At 36.6% G+C, this 18,568-nt stretch overlaps 2 protein-coding genes across 5 annotated transcripts; one reads left to right on the top strand and one right to left on the bottom strand.

Annotated features, from left to right (window-relative positions):
- Positions 1-2,539: 2,539 nt before the first annotated feature.
- Positions 2,540-6,848, top strand: LOC110890587 (zinc finger CCCH domain-containing protein 22). 4 transcript variants are annotated; one of them, XM_022138202.2, is made up of 9 exons: positions 2,541-2,889; positions 3,199-3,552; positions 3,625-3,739; positions 4,255-4,422; positions 4,502-4,758; positions 5,049-5,309; positions 5,392-5,536; positions 6,297-6,491; positions 6,574-6,848. In XM_022138202.2, the coding sequence occupies exons 2-9, from the start codon at positions 3,312-3,314 to the stop codon at positions 6,605-6,607; spliced, it is 1,416 nt and encodes a 471-aa protein (XP_021993894.1). In that variant the 5' UTR covers positions 2,541-2,889; positions 3,199-3,311; the 3' UTR covers positions 6,608-6,848. The 4 variants fall into 4 exon arrangements, 3 of the variants coding, with proteins under 3 accessions (XP_021993894.1, XP_021993892.1, XP_021993893.1); XM_022138200.2 differs by having other exon boundaries at positions 3,199-3,739; XM_022138201.2 differs by having other exon boundaries at positions 3,199-3,739; positions 5,049-5,297.
- A 7,048-nt stretch (positions 6,849-13,896) lies between these two features.
- LOC110890588 (probable glycerol-3-phosphate dehydrogenase [NAD(+)] 1, cytosolic) lies at positions 13,897-18,074 on the bottom strand. The gene is made up of 6 exons (XM_022138203.2): positions 17,916-18,074; positions 16,939-17,840; positions 15,891-16,112; positions 15,430-15,677; positions 14,210-14,349; positions 13,897-14,127 (listed from the first exon to the last, which is right to left on the bottom strand). Exons 2-6 carry the CDS (start codon positions 17,606-17,608, stop codon positions 14,007-14,009), a joined length of 1,401 nt encoding a protein of 466 aa, XP_021993895.1. The 5' UTR covers positions 17,609-17,840; positions 17,916-18,074; the 3' UTR covers positions 13,897-14,006.
- Positions 18,075-18,568: the final 494 nt, after the last annotated feature.

Consider the following 18,568-nt stretch of genomic DNA (forward strand, 5'->3'; position numbering starts at 1 on the left):
CCAACAGACACGGGGCCGTGCCCGAGCTTCTGTTAGCCTATAAATAGGGGTGCTTGGATAACTTGCAATTCATCCCTTGGCACACCACCTCTCTCACACTTCACCCACCACCCACCACCATCACAACACCATCATCCACCACCATCATCCATTGTCCATCATAGAATGTGTGAGTCATCTCGGGATCCAAGATTGATCGTAAGAGTTATTGACAATCAAAGGCCATGTTTGCCTAAGTTTCTTACATCACTTGGTGAAGACAAGTGTCTAGTGTAATACCTTTTATTTTTAATCTTTTCGCACTTTTTACTTGGTTATGTATTAATGACTTTAATAACTAGTTTCTTATGTTGAAGGTGATTCTTCCTTATCGTTTGTCCGTGGTGTCTTGGCATTATTTTACTGTCTATATAAAATAAAAGATTTTCACCATTCATATCTCCACGGTCTATATGGAGGTATGTTGGCTACCTGGTCGGGGGTTAAGGGAACGGTTTGGTAAGAGTGTTGCCATTGTTCAGTGTATAGATCCTGCAAAGGACCTGGGTCAAATTTAGTAGGACCTCCTTCAATACCCACCGGTATTGGATGGCGGGGGTCCAAACTCTTTGATCCCCTCATAAGTTAAACTACTATTAATATTTTAACCCGGCTACTTAGGACTGTATCCCTGCTGACTCAGACTACTTAGCCGAGGGTAACGTCACCTTCAAAAGAGGGGCCTACCACAATATGCATTGATAACTTAATTAATTATCTTTCAATAATCCGACCCTTTAGGATTGTATCCTTGCTGACTCAAACTACTGGGTTGAGGGTAACGTCACCTTCAAAAGAGGGGCCTACTACAATAACTAAGATAATCTCTTAAATAAGTGCAAAAGTGCGGAAATAATCAAAGGTTACACTATACACGAGTCGGAGCCAAGTGATTCATCTTGTCTATCTGTTTTTTATTTTTATTTTATTTTTCAACATCTTAGTTGGTTTTTATTTTTCTAGTTTAAAACCTTTTTCTAACTTTTGATTTGATTAGACGTTGAGGATGAACCGGTACTAAAAGCTCTTGTGTCCTTGGACGACCTCGGTATCTTGCCAACACTATACTACGCTCACGATGGGTGCACTTGCCCATATGTGTGTTTGGTGTTAGTAAAATATCGTGTTTTATAAATTTAAAACTTGACTAACGTGTGAAAATGGCTTAAAATTTACTTAATTCCATCTACAAACCAATCCGCATCAGTCTCGTATAGGTCTATACGAGGCAAATGGTGTGCAAGTAGATAAATAGGTTGTGTGATAGTTTGAGCCATTTAAAAACCTCTAAATACATAATATCGTTGAGTTAATAGCTAAAATGGTCCCTGAGGTTTACTCACTTTTGCCACTTTAGTCCAAAATCCAAAATTTTTAAATCTGGGTCCTTGAGGTTTGCATTTTGTTGTCATTTTAGTCCAAATTTCAAAACCCCCCTTTTTTATTGTTGCAACCAGCCTATTTTGTCTTTTTGTGTAGGGATATTTTGGTTATTTTTATAAATTATTATAACAAACCCAGATCAAGAACCCAGATCATCTCTCTCAAAGCAGATCATCAAACAACTGAATCATCATCATCTTCTCAAACAACTGAACATCAACACCTGCAACTATGACGAATCAACAATACTAATTAACCCCGAAAATATCAAAGTCAAAACCCTTGATAAAAATAAAAAACTAAAATATGAAAAAGAAGAATTAAAAGAGGCTCAGATCTGTTAATAATAATCAAAACAAAGCGGAACCCACTGCCGTGGCTGCAAACATCGCGGCTGCTTCAACAGCCGGAGATTACCCCGCCAAGATACGGTAAGTCTCAAGCTTCACTCGATTCACTCAGACAACGAAAAAATCATCATCGCCTCTGATCGTTGCTGTTGTACCTCATATCAAGTCAAAACCCTCTGATCGTTGTTGTTGTATCATCATCGCCTCCGACGAGGTTTAGAGAGAGAAAGAGAGGGTAAAAGCTATAGAGAGAGAAGAGAGAGAGTCAGTTGTGTTTAGAGAGAGAGAGAGGAGGTGCTTGTGGGGTGGGTGTTGATGGTGGCGGTGGCGGTGGTGAGAAGGGGGAGGAGGTGGCGGTGGTGGTGGTGAGAAGGGGGAGGAGGTGGCGGTGGTGGTGGTGCTATAGAGAGAGAGAAGAAGGAGAGAGTTGATCTGGGTTCTTGATCTGCTTTGAGAGAGATGATCTGGGTTCTTGATTTGGGTTTGTTATAATAACTCATAAAAATGACCAAAATACCCCTACGCAAAAGGACAAAATAGGCTGTTGCAACAGTCAAAAAATAGGGTTTTTGAAATTTGGACTAAAATGGCAACAAAATGCAAACCTCAGGGACCCAGATTTAAAAATTTTGAATTTTGGACTAAAATGACAAAAGTCAGCAAACCTCAGATACCATTTTGGATATTAACTCTAATATCGTTTTTGCATTCTTGTATTTTGACACTACCTTTGGGTCAAAGATCAAAGTAAATCTACTTGCTCAACTTATATCACCAAACCAAAATTGGAGAGATGCTAGAGAGAATATCTCTCTCTCTCTCTCTCTATATCTCTCTCTCACTCACTGAAAATAACTTAACAAAGGTACTGTTTAGGTGCTTTATATTAGTCTGAAAATCAACTCCTTGACAGCAGCAGGAGCAGCAACTTCAAAGCAAGTGATTGTTCCACTTCTGCAACTTATCACAAGGGTGGTTGATTGTCTTCACTTGAACCTTCATCATCACATTCATTAACTTTTTCTTTATATTTACCTTTAAATTTCTTCCTCCTCCTCACCCTCATCATCTTCTTCATCTCAACAAAAGGAGAAAAGCTTAGAGCTTTTTTCAGTAGGTATGAATGCATGATTGCCCTTCTTCTGCAAGAATGTTGAAAAAGAGACTCAACTTTTCTTTAAGCCTTTTCACCATCTTTTTCTTGATTTTCTTTTCTTTTCAACATAAGTAAAAAAAATGTATGCTTTCTTTAATTCTGTTTCTCTGTGTGTAAAGAGCTTGTTCTTGAATTAACTTCAGTTCTTTTTTTTTTTTATTGTTTTTTTTTTTTTTTTGTGTGTGAATTGAGTGAGAAAATGAATATTTCTTCTAACCCCATAATTATTATGATTTTTTTTTTAAATTTTTTTGTTTGTTTCCTCTACAGGAGCAGCAGCAGTAACAACCAATTAATTCAACACCAACCACTCGTACCTACGAATCCTTAACTTCAAACTCACAAATCTTGGGTTGATTTTCAAGTAACAAAAAAACACAAAAATGGATTCATATGAAGCAACAAGAATTGTGTTCACAAAGCTCCAAACTTTAGACCCTCAAAACGCATCCAAAATCATGGGTCTTCTTCTCATTCAAGATCACGGTGAAAATGAAATGATTCGGTTAGCTTTTGGCCCAGAATCACTTCTTCATTCCGTTATTATTAAAGCTCGCATACAACTTAACATTTCATCTCCTCCATCACCGTTAAGTTCACAGAATCTTTCACGGCAAAATTCTGGTAATTCGTTAACTGCTTCACGGCATGTTAATAGTAAAATTACTAATCTACCCTCACCGTTAAATCCTTTAGCTCCGTCTTATGATCTGGTCGATGAGTTTCGGTTGTTAATGCGAGCTGCGGGTGTTTCTTCTCCTAACAGCCCAAAACCCATGAATTATCTTCTTCAACAATCCGGTAGCCCAAGGTAAAAATTAAAAAAAAATAAAAATAAAAAAAAACCCACCGGAATCTGATGTTCAAATAGTTGTAGCTCGAAACTCACTAGAAAATAAATAATGTGGGGTGTTTAAAATTCGAGCCAAGCCAAGCCAAGCCAGCTCACTCTAGAATTTGAGCTGAACCGAGCCAAGCCAAGCCAGCTCACTTTAGAATTCGAGCTGAACCGAGCCGAGCTAGCTCAGTCTAGAATTCGAGCTGAACGGGCCGAGCCAGCTTGGTCTAGAATTCAAGCTGGCACAGGCTTAGCTCGGCTCATGAGCCGCCCTATCGACCATGATGGTCGAACGGAGGTTCTTGGTGTATTCGTAGTGTTAATTTTACCGAAAATTTCCGATTTTTTTAGTGTAAAATTATTGGATTTTTAAGAGTCCGGTCTTCACTAATTTGGATTTTGAGAGTCCGGTGCCCACTGACTTTTCGTTCAAGCTCCGCCACCGGATCGAACAAATCTTAAATTCGTTTTCGTGTTGTTGTTTGTAGGATGGCCACTGCTGCAACGGCATTGATGATGGGAGAAGAGATGAACAACTTCGGTCGGTTAAGGAACGATTTCTTGATGGGTATGGTAAACCCGGGTTCGAGGCAAATTTACCTAACTTTTCCAGCGGATAGCTCGTTTACGGAAGAAGATGTGTCGAATTACTTCAGGTTCGATCACTACAGAATTCTGTTGTAATAAGGTAATAATCGTGTGTTCTAATACTTAGTTTGTTGTCGGGTTTTGTAGCATGTACGGTCCGGTTCAAGATGTTCGGATCCCATACCAGCAGAAACGAATGTTCGGGTTTGTGAGTTTCGTGTTTGCAGAAACTGTTAAGCTCATACTCGCGAAAGGGAATCCGCATTTTGTATGTGAGGCGCGGGTGCTTGTGAAACCGTACAAAGAGAAGGGGAAAGTCCCTGATAAGTTTAGGAAGCAGCCGCAACAGCAAATGGATAGTCCCATCGGATTTGATTCACACGATCCTTTCGATCTACAACATGGTATGCTTTTTCTAAACTCAGATCTTTGATTTAGATTTGTCCTGTAAGGGGGGGCGAACGAGATTTTTGCGTAAAAATAACACTAATTTTTTTTTTCATGGGGGCGGTTGCCCCCATGGTTTCTTATTGGGTCCGCCTATGCGTGCATCAGACCCAAGTTGGCGTGACGCACCTCCTGGACCCTGTGCATGTGGGAGCCTCGTGCACTGGACTTGCCAGAACTTGTTTAGCAAACAATTCTTAATTCTAGTAGTCTTGAATATATGTAATTGGTGTTGTTTGAATCACAGGTGGAAGGATGTTGATCAACAGCCAGGATTTACTGTGGCGGAAAAAGTTGGACGAGCAGGCGGATTTGCAGCACGCGATCGAGCTTCAGAACCGTCGGATCATGGATCTGCAGCTTCTCGACGTGAAAAGAAACCACCACCACCAGCGTGCCCTTTCCACCGGTGCAGCCATTCCGTCTCCCACCTGTTACTCTCCAAGTTACCTCAACCACTCGTCGGTTTTTGGTTCTGATAGCAGCAACATTTCAAGTCCTGATTCCAGTACTAAATATGTGGTACCATTAGCTAAATGGTGAACGTATAAATTGTTTGTTCTTTACTATTTGTGTTTGTTTTCTTGCAGATGATGGTTTGATTCCAAAACTAGTGCCTCCAATAACCACCGATGGTGTCAAACCACCATTAAAGGCGAGTTTAAACCGTGAGGAAGAGAATGAAGCATCGGATCTTAAAGATAGTCATGAAGATGGTATTAATTTACCCGAAAGGTATACTCATACTATTTCAAGAAAAAAATCACAATGTTACTTGGTTTTGTTCAACCGGAATGATCGAGTTAATTATAGAACCAATTTTGAGTAAAGAATCACGAGAACTGCATACGTAACACCTTAAGATATGGTGAGAGAGAAAGAGAGGTGATTATGAGGGCTGCAAACAAACCGAACAAACAAGACCTTGTTCGTGTTCGTTTGTTAAGAAATATATGTGTTCACGAACTGTTCATGAACACTTACCGAACGAATTTTATGTTCGTGTTCATTTGTTAAGGAAATGAACTTGTTCATGTTTAATTTTAGGCAACGAACTTTGATGAACACAAATGAGCACAAATGGAAACAAACGAACACAAACAAACGTTCCTGAACAAAATATATAATACACCGACACTTATTAAATACGTAGTATTTTATTTGTCGGAATTTTGAAGTATTTAAATAAAATATAAAAAATAAAAACACTAATGAACTATTGAACACAATCGAACACAAACGAATACGTTACCGAACGTTCACAAACATAAACAAATGAACGCGACCTCTGTTCATGTTCGTTCATTTAACTAAACGCACAAAGTTTCATGTTCGTGTTTGTTTGTGTAATAAACAAACGAACTTCCCGTTGAACGGTTCACGAACTGTTCGCCGAACGTTTGGTTTGTTTGCAGCCATGTGGTTATATAAGTGTCTCATGTATAGTGTTTATGTGTTTTAAATAGCAGTTCTATAATTGTGTTATGTATTACAGCTTGGAGCACAATCTCCCCGACAACCTTTTTGCATCGCCGAAGAAAGCTGAAGATCATCAAACTGTCTTTTCAAATGACAAAAATACCCTTGTTTCTTCGGTCGCTAGCAATAGTAACTTAATCACCTCCCCATTGACCTCGACTTTGGATTTGGATTTGGCTTCAGTAAAATCATGTTACTTTGAGTTTCCTAGGTACGCGAATCGGCTCATTTTTCTTTCAAATAAACAACCATATTCGCGGGTTGGCTAACCACATTGGCCGTGGTCGTTGCAGGTTTTCATCGGATCACAGTGCGATCAGAATGTAGTTGTTACTTCATAATTTAGAAGCTTATTTAGGCAAGATGAATGGAGTTTGACAGTGTAAGTTACAAGGAAAAAATGAATGAATATATGTAACAAAGAAAGGATACCCAGATGAGATGTTTAGTAAAATCATCACTACTTACTACAATACAAAAAAAAAGTTCAAAAGTCAAAAGTCAAAATGTTTACCCCTGAATCTAGTGTGTAATGTGTTTAGAAATGAAATGAGCATTATTTGATAAAGGGGGTAAAATTGTAAAAGCATGGTAGTTAGACGGGTGCGTGTGTGTGTGTTTTTGTTAAGAAAAGATAGAATTATGGTTGCAGGTTGCATTTATATTGTTGTCGCCGTTGTTATTATTATTACATGTAAAGTTATTTACATACATATCATCATCATTATACTCAGTAAATTCCATTAATAACAAAGCTAATATAGGGTCTGAGAAGGGTAAAATGTAGACAACCTTACCTCTACCTCGTAGGAATAGAGAGGTTGCTTCCAGTGAGACCCCCGGTTGCCAAAATAACATTTTTGGGATCTAAGGATTCTAAGTGTTACTCAATTTTAGCAGAAGAGTTGACGTCTGATCGCTTTAACACCCAATTGGGATCTAAGGATTCTAAGTGTTACGGGTTGTTTGTTTACCTCTTAATGAGTCTTTTAATGGTTCAGCACTTAATGGTTCAGACTGATTGTTTCACGAGTAAATGTCTGAATGGTTCAGATATTTGCATCTGAATGGTTAAGCATTATACAGAGTCTGAATGGTTAAGACCTCTAATCTGAATTGGTCAGACATTTGCCTCTAAACGGTTAAGCATTATATCGGCTCTTAATGGTTCAGACCTCTTACAGGTTCAACACTTAACCATTTAGATGTTGTCAAACAGCCCCTTACTCAATTTTAGCAGAAAAGTTGACGTCTGATCGCTTTAACACCCAAAGCATTACATAACGGAAACCACAAAGTCTTAACATGCAATTTTAAACCTTTAGATCTAAAAATGTAATTTATAAAAAATGTTATTTTAGCTATACCATAAGGATTATCTGTATAATTAATTCTAATTATTCTTATCAATTGTCATAAAGATTTTTTTTTTAAGAACAAACGGTTTTCTTTTTATACAAAATAAAAACAGTGAAAAGGATGGAAATTTTTTGAGCAAAAAGCATTGTAGTGCTTTTCTATACCCGACAAAAAGAAATTTTGAGGTACGGTCGTGCTTTTGTTATAAAAATATTTTTTATTTTAAAGTATTTATTTAGCGGAAAAGGAAAAGTTGGTTCAACTTTGGAGTAAATGGCAAATGATGAAACGTTTGAAGGAATATTCTTAAAAGTTACTTGAAAATAAAAGAAAAGACAATCCAAGAGGAAAAAAAGTTTAATTTTTTTTATGACGGATTTAAAAGAAAATTTAGAGGTATCTTAATTTTTGTAGACGTAGGGGTATCCTAATATCTTGCTCAGAGGTGCATAATACATAAAATGGAGAAGGAAGAAAAACTTTGCACTAATTATGTACTTCGCCGACAAAGTTGAAGGGTAGCCCAGACTACCTCTAATTACATGCTAGATCCGTGCATGGTCGTTGAAGTGTATGTTAACTAAGTTTTTTTTTTTTCTAGATTTCTTATAAATAGACTTGATTTTTTAATACAACTTTTGTTATTAATAAATTATATGTAGGTTTTTATAAATAAATTGAAGAATGATTATATTCTCTTAGGGGCAACTTTATTGAGGCTTGTATATCCGTCCATAACATTGATCATGGTGTTGATGTTTCTTTTGTTCTTTTAACTTTTTAGTATTTTTTTTATAATAAACTAAATAGTTCATGTCAAGAAATATTAAAAGTAATATAAAAGAAAAAAATAATTGACTATAATTGTAACATGTTTCTGAACACAATAAAATCGTCATTCAACTTGGACCTCTTTTGTTTCTATATGATTGATAAAGTGATAAAGTGGAAGTAGAGATTTTGTACTGTTGTGTTGTTGGACACATTCACATGGGTGCTGACTATGCACTGCTTCAAAACCATGTGACTGATTCTAAAAAAATTAACTTTTTTTTCTGGCTCCCTCATTAAAAATACATATTATTTCCTTTTGTTTTATATAAAGTTTGGATTGGATAAATTACTACACATAAAATATCCAACTACACCAGCTTTTATCAATAATAAATAAAGCTTGAATTTAACTACCAAGCAGAAAATATCTCTCTGCACCAACTATTATCCAATTCTATTTTATACCCTTTTAATAATCAATAAAATAAAATATTTATTCTTTAAGAAATACCGCTTTTAAAAATTTACTTATTAAAGCAGAAGTTGGCCTTTTGGGCACTTGTAAGGTTACGCCACTGATTAAGAAATACCACGCATTTAAACCATATTCACAGAAAACGCTAAAAGAACTTTGTATCGCTTATCAGATCGGTCGTATCGAATCGCGATACAGAGTCGTCCCAATCGCCTCCAGTACGCGTACTGGATCGCTAATTTGGACCGTTCCCGATTGTGTACCATAGTAGTGTTCCAATCGGTGAATACACGTTTTTAATTAATCCAAAACGCGTTTCCGTTTATAGTGGCCGGCATTCCAGTACAGCCAGATTCATGTTTTGTGATGGTGAAGGTACAAAGATGGGTGAAGTTTATGAAAGAATGGATAATATGTTGGGGAAATTCAAGATGTAATGTTGCTAACTAAGTATGCATCTTATTTCGACCAACTAAAAGCCATCGTGCATCTTATATGATACGTGTACCAAACTACGGTGGTACGCCATAGGATACACCGTGATACCGAATTAGCGTTCCCAAATGAGCCTATCCCCCAACGTACCGATTTTTAGAAAGGCCCGAATTGCGTACCGGTTTTCGTACCGCGTACCGCGTTCCATGTGACTATGATTTAAAGCATCCGGTGTGGTTATACTTTCTACATCTCATAAAAACTGCTACATGGGTGTCATATTATTTTCACACTTTTCACTTATAAAGGGTGTTGCTTCCACATCCAACTTTCACATACACAAAAAAAAGGGCCACCACCCTCACAAACCTTTTCCACGCTGCGTTGAAATCTTCACACCGAGGAGGGGTGGTGTTACACGACGTCCTTTAACTACCACCTAGACCACGCCCTACTTCCACTCCCCACACCCATCAGTCTTAGAACGTATAAACCGACCAGAATTTCTCGTTCTTTAAGGTCTGGACTTATTTGCAAAACTACTATTTAGATTTTTTTTAATGATGTTACTAAGCTTTGTGTTGGTAATTTAAGAATCATCAATATCATTTTAGTATAACTGGATATACTTAAACCAACGAAAAAATGAGAACAAACGCTAGGTGTGGAGAGCACACACTTTAATAAAACTATTCTAATCCCTAGCACCTGTGAACCCGATGACTCAAGCGGGTGAAGCCCCTTAGCGACTTAGGGGATTCCAAAGGGGCAACGGTGAAGGATGTAGCAGGGTTGTGTAACGTTTCATGAGCATGCTATGTGATGTGTGTATGTATTTCTATTTGTAACTTTGTATGTTGTGTGTTTTTATACGTGATTAGGTGTGTATGGTTTATTTAATTTTTCGTGATAACATATTGGAGTAAACATCATAAACTATTAAACCATTTAGTATTAATATTTACTGAGTTAAAAATATATAATTAATTAAAAACTAGCAATAATATGTTATGTTAAAAAGGAAAAACAAATTGTTATAAAATTTCATGACAAAAACTATTATGAATCTACACATATAATAAAAGAAACCATATTAGAGACACTTGTCATCATATTAGACCTTCTCTTATAGATAATTATTATTTTAATTTAATCTCTTGTAATTAATAATTAATTATAGATAATCATCCTATGAAATATTATTTAGTTTAATATCTTATGAATAATTACTATTAATTTAATCTCTTCTAACTAATTATAGATAACTCTCCTACTAAATATTATTTAGTTTAATCTCTTGTAATTAATTATAGATAACTCTCCTACTAAATATTATTTTGTTTAATCTCTTCTACTTAACTATAGATAATTATTATTTATTTTAAATTTAATGCATACTTCTCATTTATAATATTAACTAGGTTAGAACCTTGTGTATTACATGGGTTGAATAAAATAAATATACTTAGTAACTACATACGGTTTTTGCAATAACATATTATTAATTTTTTTAATTAAAATTTTAAATTTGAATCCGGAAGTAATATATTAGTAAACTTAATACATAAATCGAAAGTTAATAACAAACTCGACCGTGAAATGAAACCGATGACCATTTTGATCAGTTTCACGGTTTTAAATCGAATTGTGAACATCCTTAGTAATAAATAATAAGGTTAATTTGTGTTTTTTTATAATAAGTTATTAAAATAACTTTTGAAAATATTGTAAAACCACAAAGTTTGAAATATATATATATATATATATATATATTTTTTGTTTGATGAAGATATAACTTAATTAGTTTATTATATATTTAGAGTTTGAACCTGGGTTATAAACCTGGTTAAATCAGTATTTAGAGAGAACAAGTATACTTTATATACTTTAATATTTCATTTCTTAACTATTTCTTTCATTTTCTCTTTTTATTACTAACTATTTAATATTTCATTGATTCAACTACGTGTCCCCATAGGTATATAATCTGAAAGAGAGTGAAATAAGAGGGGAAATAAATCTTCGACTCACTAAATTATTTTATTGTTTTGTATATAAAATTTATTTATGAGTAAATTTCAAAGTCCGTCCTTTATGTATGTCTAAAATATCAAAGTATGTCCTTTATCTTTAATAACCTCAGAAAACATCCTTAATGTTTGAAAAACCAATCAGGTTATGTCCTTTACCCTAAACCTTGTTTGTTTTCCCAGTTAAGTCAGGTCACATGTGAAGCACATGAGGGCATTAATGTCATTCTACCTACCATCCTGTTATAAAAACCCTAAAACCCCACAGAGAGAGCCACATCCACCTCCCACCACCGCTACCATCGGACCTCACTCCCACTACCATCTCTGTTTCTATTGAAAGATTCACAAACAAAGTGAAAAAAAAGTCTCTGTTTCTAGTGAAAGATTCACATGTTAAGCCTGACAATCATCTCCTCCACCATTCCAAGTTCAATTTCCCTCGTTTCACCTCTATCAATCTCACCCCTAACCTGTTCCAAAACCACATTCTTCGATCTTTCACTTCTGAAATCGCTCGAACAATACCTCAAAAGCCGAAGCAGTGATTTCGCGCTTGCTTTAGCATTTCACCTCGAACAATCCGGCGCGAGATGAGAGAGAGAGAACATCATCTTCGTCATCATCGGAGAACGGCCGGAGTAAGAACAACACCAGAACCGGAACCGGCGCCGTTTCTCTCTCTCTCTCTTTCTGCAGCTTTCTCTCTCCTCGATCTCTCTCGTTATCTCCCTATTTCTCTGTCGTTGCAGCCGTATGCCGCCACCACCATGGTGGCCGGCCGTTTAATCGCGTGAAAACATGGGGGTTTTGTGGTTGATTTAAGGTGAAGAAGGAGGGTGGTGGTGTGGTGTGAGTGTCTCATCGGAGCAAGAACGGGCCGGCATAGTCGTCGGAGTCCAGCTTCGGTCGCCGGACAGGAGACGAGAGGGGAGAAGAAAGGGAAGTCACTGCTCATGAGGGTTTAGGTTTTGAAAGGGAACTCCGAGCGGAAATCAGCAGTCACGAAATCTTCGACGGACTTCGTGGAAGCAGGTGTAGTGGAGGCGGTTATTGACAGACTACCGGATTTTGAAAAATGCGACGCCGGATTTTGCGGTGGTGGTGGTGGTGGTAGTAGAGAGAGAGAGCAGAGAGAAAGATGAGTGTGTGTGTTCTGTATGTATGTGTGGGTGTATATATATATTGGTAGGTAGAACGACATTAATGCCCTCATGTGCTTCACATGTGACCTGACTTAACTGGGAAAACAAACAAGGTTTAGGGTAAAGGACATAACCTGATTGGTTTTTCAAACATTAAGGATGTTTTCTGAGGTTATTAAAGATAAAGGACATGCTTTGATATTTTAGACATACATAAAGGACGAACTTTGAAATTTACTCTTTATTTATTCAACCCCGTGTAATACACGGGGTTATAACCTAGTTGAACAATATGATAAAAAAAAAATTGGTAACGGGATAAAATGAAAAATCATTGAAACTTAAAGATTAAATCATTATATAAAATAGTTTTTAATAGGTTAACCCAAATCCTAAATAAAACTTTAATATACTATCAAAAGACAATAATAATGTTAAACCATGAATCAAAGGCTAAAAAATCATTTAATTCTTAATTATTTAATGATTATGATTTTAACTTGCCTCGGAAAGAAAAAATACAACTAAAAGACATTCTTTGTCTCTATTTACCTTTCTTATCTTATCTAAGGGTGAAGTTATTCTACAAAGGCTTCTAATTGTAAGAAGTGTAAGAATAGAGTGACAAGTGTCCAATAACCTAAAACTAAACCCACTACATCACCACCAAAAACCTAAACACCCACCCCCACCCCACCACCACCCAAAAACCTAAACCCCCCCCCCCCCAAAAAAAAAAAAACCCTAAACCCCATCCCCTCGGCAAAAAAAAAAAAAAAAAAAAATTTAAGGGTGGGTGATGTGGGGGGGGGGGGGGGGGGGAGGGGGGTGTTTAGGTTTTTGGTGGTGGTGGTGGTGGATGTTTAAGGTTTTTTTTTTTTTTGTAGTGGGGTTTTTTTGTGTAGTGGGTTTAGTTTTAGGTTATTGGACACTTGTCACTCTATAAATCCTTCTTACACTTCTTACAATTAGGATCCTTTGTATTTGATCCTAATCCTCTTATCTAAATTGAAAATACATGGTTAAATTATAAAGCAACTATTTTAAACTAAGGCTAGGCGGGGTGGCCGCGTTAAACTTCCGTGATAGAGGCTATCACGCATGGAAAAATAATGATTCCCACCGCCACCTAAACGACAACGCGTTATAGCACCACGAATTCAGATTTCGTTATTTTCTTCACGGCCCGTGATAGTTTTTTTTGTGAGGGTAATTGTTGGTTGGGGGAAATTGTTGGGTGTGGTGGTGAGTGATGACCATTGCCACCAAAAAAAAGTTGTGAGTGATGGAAAAATGGTTGATGACATGGCGGAACTTGATTGGGTGCTTGTGAGTGATAGAATTCTATCACTAGTGACCACCCCCACCCCCCTAATCAAGAAAAGAATGAAGAGCATCTAAACAACACAATCTCTATTTAATATAACAACAAATTAACCTCAAATCATTCCATTCCAATCCAAACAAACCGTTGATAATAAACGCTAAACATTTGGCAAACAAAACTACTACTGACCCAAAAGTGAAGGCCTGTAGAAAGCATGAGTTTGAGCCATTTCAATCCGATCACGCGGGTCATTCATCGTCTCATCCCTTAATGCCTGCAGAATAGCCTGTGATGGAGCCTCCCTGAATAATCAATCACAGAAACATCAATTTAATTAGTTCTGGTAGACGACTTTTTCTGCGCAATGCATTGTGTGTGATTTACCTTGATATTAATATTTTGTGGAGTGTTTTCAAAATGGGACAAAGCTCGACTGGAGCAACAGGCTTTTTCTCTTCCGGGTGGAGTATGCTTAAATGAGATTGACTAAGTAGCTCGTAAAATGCTTTAACTGCTGAAACTCCCTGAAATAACAAGCCACATTTGTCGTTTTATATATACCTATGGAACTGCATAATATCGTATTTGCTCGAGCAAAAAAAAAAATATATCATAGTATGTATGACCTAGGGATGAGCAAATACCGACATCGTCCCGATCCCGAAAAAAACCTATCCCGAATTTTGTGTAAACTTGGTACCGATACCGATACCGATACCGAAATATGTCGGTACAGTACGGTATCAGTACAGTATCGGGGTATTTTAAGGGTAAATTCGGTATTTTACCGGTATCCACTTTTTGGCATTTTCAGTATCGGTGCGGTACGGTATCGGTAAAATACCGAATTTTACCCTTAAAATACCGATACCGTACCGTACCGACATATTTCGGTATCGGTATTGGTACCAAGTTTACACAAAATTCGGGATCGGTATTTTTCGGGATCGGGACGGTATCAGTATTTGCTCATCCCTAGTTTCAAACCGTTCAGTTCTAATTCATAAATCCGGTTTATTTTGGCAAGTGTTGCATTAAAACAAAAATGATTAGTAAGAAGCATATTAATACACGTAAATTCAAATATTCAACAATGAATTAACATCTACAAGTTTAAACGTTAAACACTATAGAACACAAAGATGATGCAAAATACTGATTATCAATCCAGTTTTTATTGTCTTTGATAAGAGTGTGATTGGATTTGTGATTCCGAACTAATTTTCAATTTGTTTCTAAATATCTTACCTTTTTAGGATAATCTTTTTTGGATAATTAATTAATTAATCAATTCCATACCATATGAAACAAAATAATTATTTCAAGGTAAAATATAATTACCTAACTTATTTTTTTACTTAATTTAAACGACTTCTGTTTCACAATATTGTCTCTATTTTACACAAATTTCTTTTCTAGTCATTTTTACCGGTTAATTCCATAAATAATCAGAACTTTAAATGGCAAAAAAACATCAAACACTATATATTAATTATTATTACCAGAAACGATATCAGATTATTCAATATCACATAATCACCGTCAAATTTAGTAAAGGCAAAGTGGCATAGAATGAAAAAAGGAAGTACGATAAGAAAACACACCTGGATCATACCCTTCCCCTTGATGCTATCACCCATATCGAGAGTCAATTCTCCCTTTGCCAACTTTTGGCCGTACCATGCATTACGACCTTTTAATAATGTCACATACGTGTCAGCCAAAAGCGGGCCTGCTAGCTTCTCCGGGTCTTTAGCCAAAAGATGAGTTATGAATATCATTTCGGATGTACAATGTGCAAAGTACACCGACTTGCTGGTGGCACTCTCATTAGTTAATGATGCTACCATACCTGTGAAATTATAAAACGTACCAAATAAATAACATGGCACAAAAACTCAATTACTTTCAAAATAAACTCGGGAAAAAGAAAGGATTTGTTATTATTCCATAACTAGAAACGTGGGCATAATACACGCTCAATTCGCAACAAAAGCAGGCAATTTTGACCCGTTCACAAATGAATAAGATGTCTCATCAATAAAATAGTTAGTATAAATCTTACCGGCTCCAATGGCATAGACGTTCTTTAACCCACCCATCACTTCATGAGTGATAAGATCACCGTTATCCCATACAGTAAAGTGCGGTTGCCTTAGAAACTTGGCTAGTGGTTTCCTCCATTTCTCTGCTCCACATATCCGCGCATTTGCATACTCCTTATTATATATTTCCGATGCGATATTTGGTCCACCGAGATATAGAATATTTTCCATTGGAATTCCAGCTGTAAAAAGACCAGAAATAAACTCGATCTTTCTTTTCAGTCAAAACAAGAACAAGAAGAATAACGACATAGTCGGCCCGCTTAATATTCCTTGATGAAGCAAAAAAGTTCAGAAAAGATTACAAAAGTAATAGAGATGCTTATCCCTATTTATAGCTAATAATTAACTTAACCCCACAAGATAATTTAAATAAAAATAATAAAAATAAAAACTTGAGGAGCATATCCTACGATATCTTTTATATCAAAATAATAAACCAATCCAATTAGTTCTACCCCATAACTTAATAATAATTGCAAGATCAACCCAATAACAAACACATTAATATCAAGAAAGAAACAACTTCTATGCAGTTAATATCGGTGATAAATCACCGATACATCGGTTATCGGTCCCCATGTAAAATATCGGTTGGAATATCGGTACCGATATTATTGGCAATGTTGACCAATATTTGACTGATATATCACTGATATTCCCGATATTAGTACCTTTCTTCTTAGTTCTACCATGCTTCTTTCTTCTTATTGCTGCTATTAGAGGTTTAGGTCTTAATTGTTAGTGTTAAATGTTAGTGTTTTTAAGGTTTAATCAATTCCTACTTGCTACAGTTGTTAGTGTTTTGCAAGTTGCAAAAGGTTAATTTGTTAATGGTAGGAGAGCATACCGAATTGTTAGTGTTAAATTGCTATATATATAAATTCTGCATTATATTAAAATTACCGATATCCCTCCATGATAACCGATATCTCAAATATCGGTCCTTGACCGATATCCGATTTTTTACCGCATTAACTGCATAAACAAGATAAACAAGAATCTTACTTGATCTACTAATCATCTGAGTGGGAGTGATTATTTTAGGTTCAGGTTCCAACTCAGCCTCTATACCCTTCGATAACGAAATAATAACGGGAACCGTAATCCTCTCCTTCCAATAATTCCCAATCTCCTCAAAAACCTCATGTGTTTCAGTCGAAGGCAACCCATTGATAACAATATCCGCATCCCAAACCGCCTCTTGCAGATTAGTAACCACCTTCAACGGACAAATCGGCGTATCAATCATATTCAAACAAAACCCGTCTTTCAAAATCTCATCCGCATACAGCGTCCTATCACCTAACCTCGCTTCAACATACTTCAAATACGCGCACCGTCTAATCAACCTCCTCAAAACATCCTCCCTCGAGTTTATAACATCAAACAAATGCTGAGCTGTCGCTCGATCCACCGTCCTCCCAGCCCTCCTCCAAATCCTAATCTGAACTTTATCGCGCAAATGACCGTACCCATCTTGCAACATGGCTGCAAACACACTACCCCAAGCACCCGCCCCAACACTTACAATTCGCAACGGATCATCGTCCGATTTGCCCAATAGTTTCCTAAGCTCATCGAGTTTACCCTCTAAAGACCCGTTATTAGTTTGAATCAAACCATTAACATAAGCATTATTCAAACCCTCATCTGTAACAATTTCTGTACCCACCATCTTTTCTTGATTTTGAACACAATAATTCAAGAAACAACACAACCCCGGATGGGTATTTGTTCAAATTCTGTTTAATCAAGACCCTTGTTTACAACAAGCATTCTTGATACATAAAGGTTCAAACTTTACAAGAAATTTAGCAAAAACATGATATGAAAATCAAATTAACACGTTTAACATCAACAAGAAGATGAAATAAAGTAAACCCACCAAGAAATTGTGATTAAAACGCCTGAAAATGTGAAATGCAAGCGATCAGAGTGGAAAAAGTGAATGATTATGAAGAAGAAGGTGAGGAATTACGTACCAAATGAATATAGGGTTTGATCTTCGAGGTGTTGGGTGGAATTTTTGGGATTTTTAATAGTAGTTTGATTTTGGTTGCAAGAAAGTGTGAAATTAATTGGTTTTCACGTTTTTCGTGATCAACAAGAAGTGTGTTGTGTTGAAGGTTATGGCGATGTTTCCAACGAGGTAATCCAGCTTGTTAAGTTTTTGAAAGGTTCAGGAATAGTCCTTGAAAATTGGATAGAGTTACAAGATGGGTCCTTTAAGAAAAGATAAAACTAAAAGAGAGACCTCGTGTACCGGTTTGGCCTTTCAAAAAATACATGTTTGGCTCGGGAGACAATCGATGGGGGTGGGTTCTAGAGGGGTTGGGTGAATTTTAGGTTCGGAGTATCAGAAATAAAGCACATGGTCTTCTCTTCTCAGATTTATAGCTGGATTTTGTGTGGAACAATTAGGCACCTATTGAAGTAAACTTCTTTTTTTGGAGATTAATTCAAGACAAGGTTCCAACCACTATGACTCTTGCTACGAGAAACGTTTTTGTACCGTGTCCTCGATGCAAGTTGTGCGAGGAAGAGGATGAAACGACCCTTCACCTCTTGGTCTCGTGTAATAACATGATCATATAACAACCTTAATTCAGTCTCTAAACTTTCTCAAACGGGCCAG

This window comes from Helianthus annuus, chromosome 11 (assembly GCF_002127325.2).
Source record: "Helianthus annuus cultivar XRQ/B chromosome 11, HanXRQr2.0-SUNRISE, whole genome shotgun sequence".
Classification (NCBI taxonomy): domain Eukaryota; kingdom Viridiplantae; phylum Streptophyta; class Magnoliopsida; order Asterales; family Asteraceae; genus Helianthus; species Helianthus annuus.

What these genes read in the sequence shown, in the direction of transcription:
- LOC110890587 (XM_022138200.2), top strand. Translation starts at nt 3,312, where the DNA reads ATGGATTCATATGAAGCAACAAGAATTGTGTTCACAAAGCTCCAAACT. An exon ending in CATTTCAAGTCCTGATTCCA is followed by an intron (nt 5,310 to 5,391) that starts GTACTAAATATG and finishes GTTTTCTTGCAG; the next exon opens with ATGATGGTTTGATTCCAAAA. An exon ending in TGTTACTTTGAGTTTCCTAG is followed by an intron (nt 6,492 to 6,573) that starts GTACGCGAATCG and finishes TGGTCGTTGCAG; the next exon opens with GTTTTCATCGGATCACAGTG.
- LOC110890588 (XM_022138203.2), bottom strand. Translation starts at nt 17,608, where the DNA reads ATGGTGGGTACAGAAATTGTTACAGATGAGGGTTTGAATAATGCTTAT. An exon ending in CGTCTATGCCATTGGAGCCG is followed by an intron (nt 15,678 to 15,890) that starts GTAAGATTTATA and finishes ATAATTTCACAG; the next exon opens with GTATGGTAGCATCATTAACT. An exon ending in CACAAAATATTAATATCAAG is followed by an intron (nt 14,128 to 14,209) that starts GTAAATCACACA and finishes TTGATTATTCAG; the next exon opens with GGAGGCTCCATCACAGGCTA.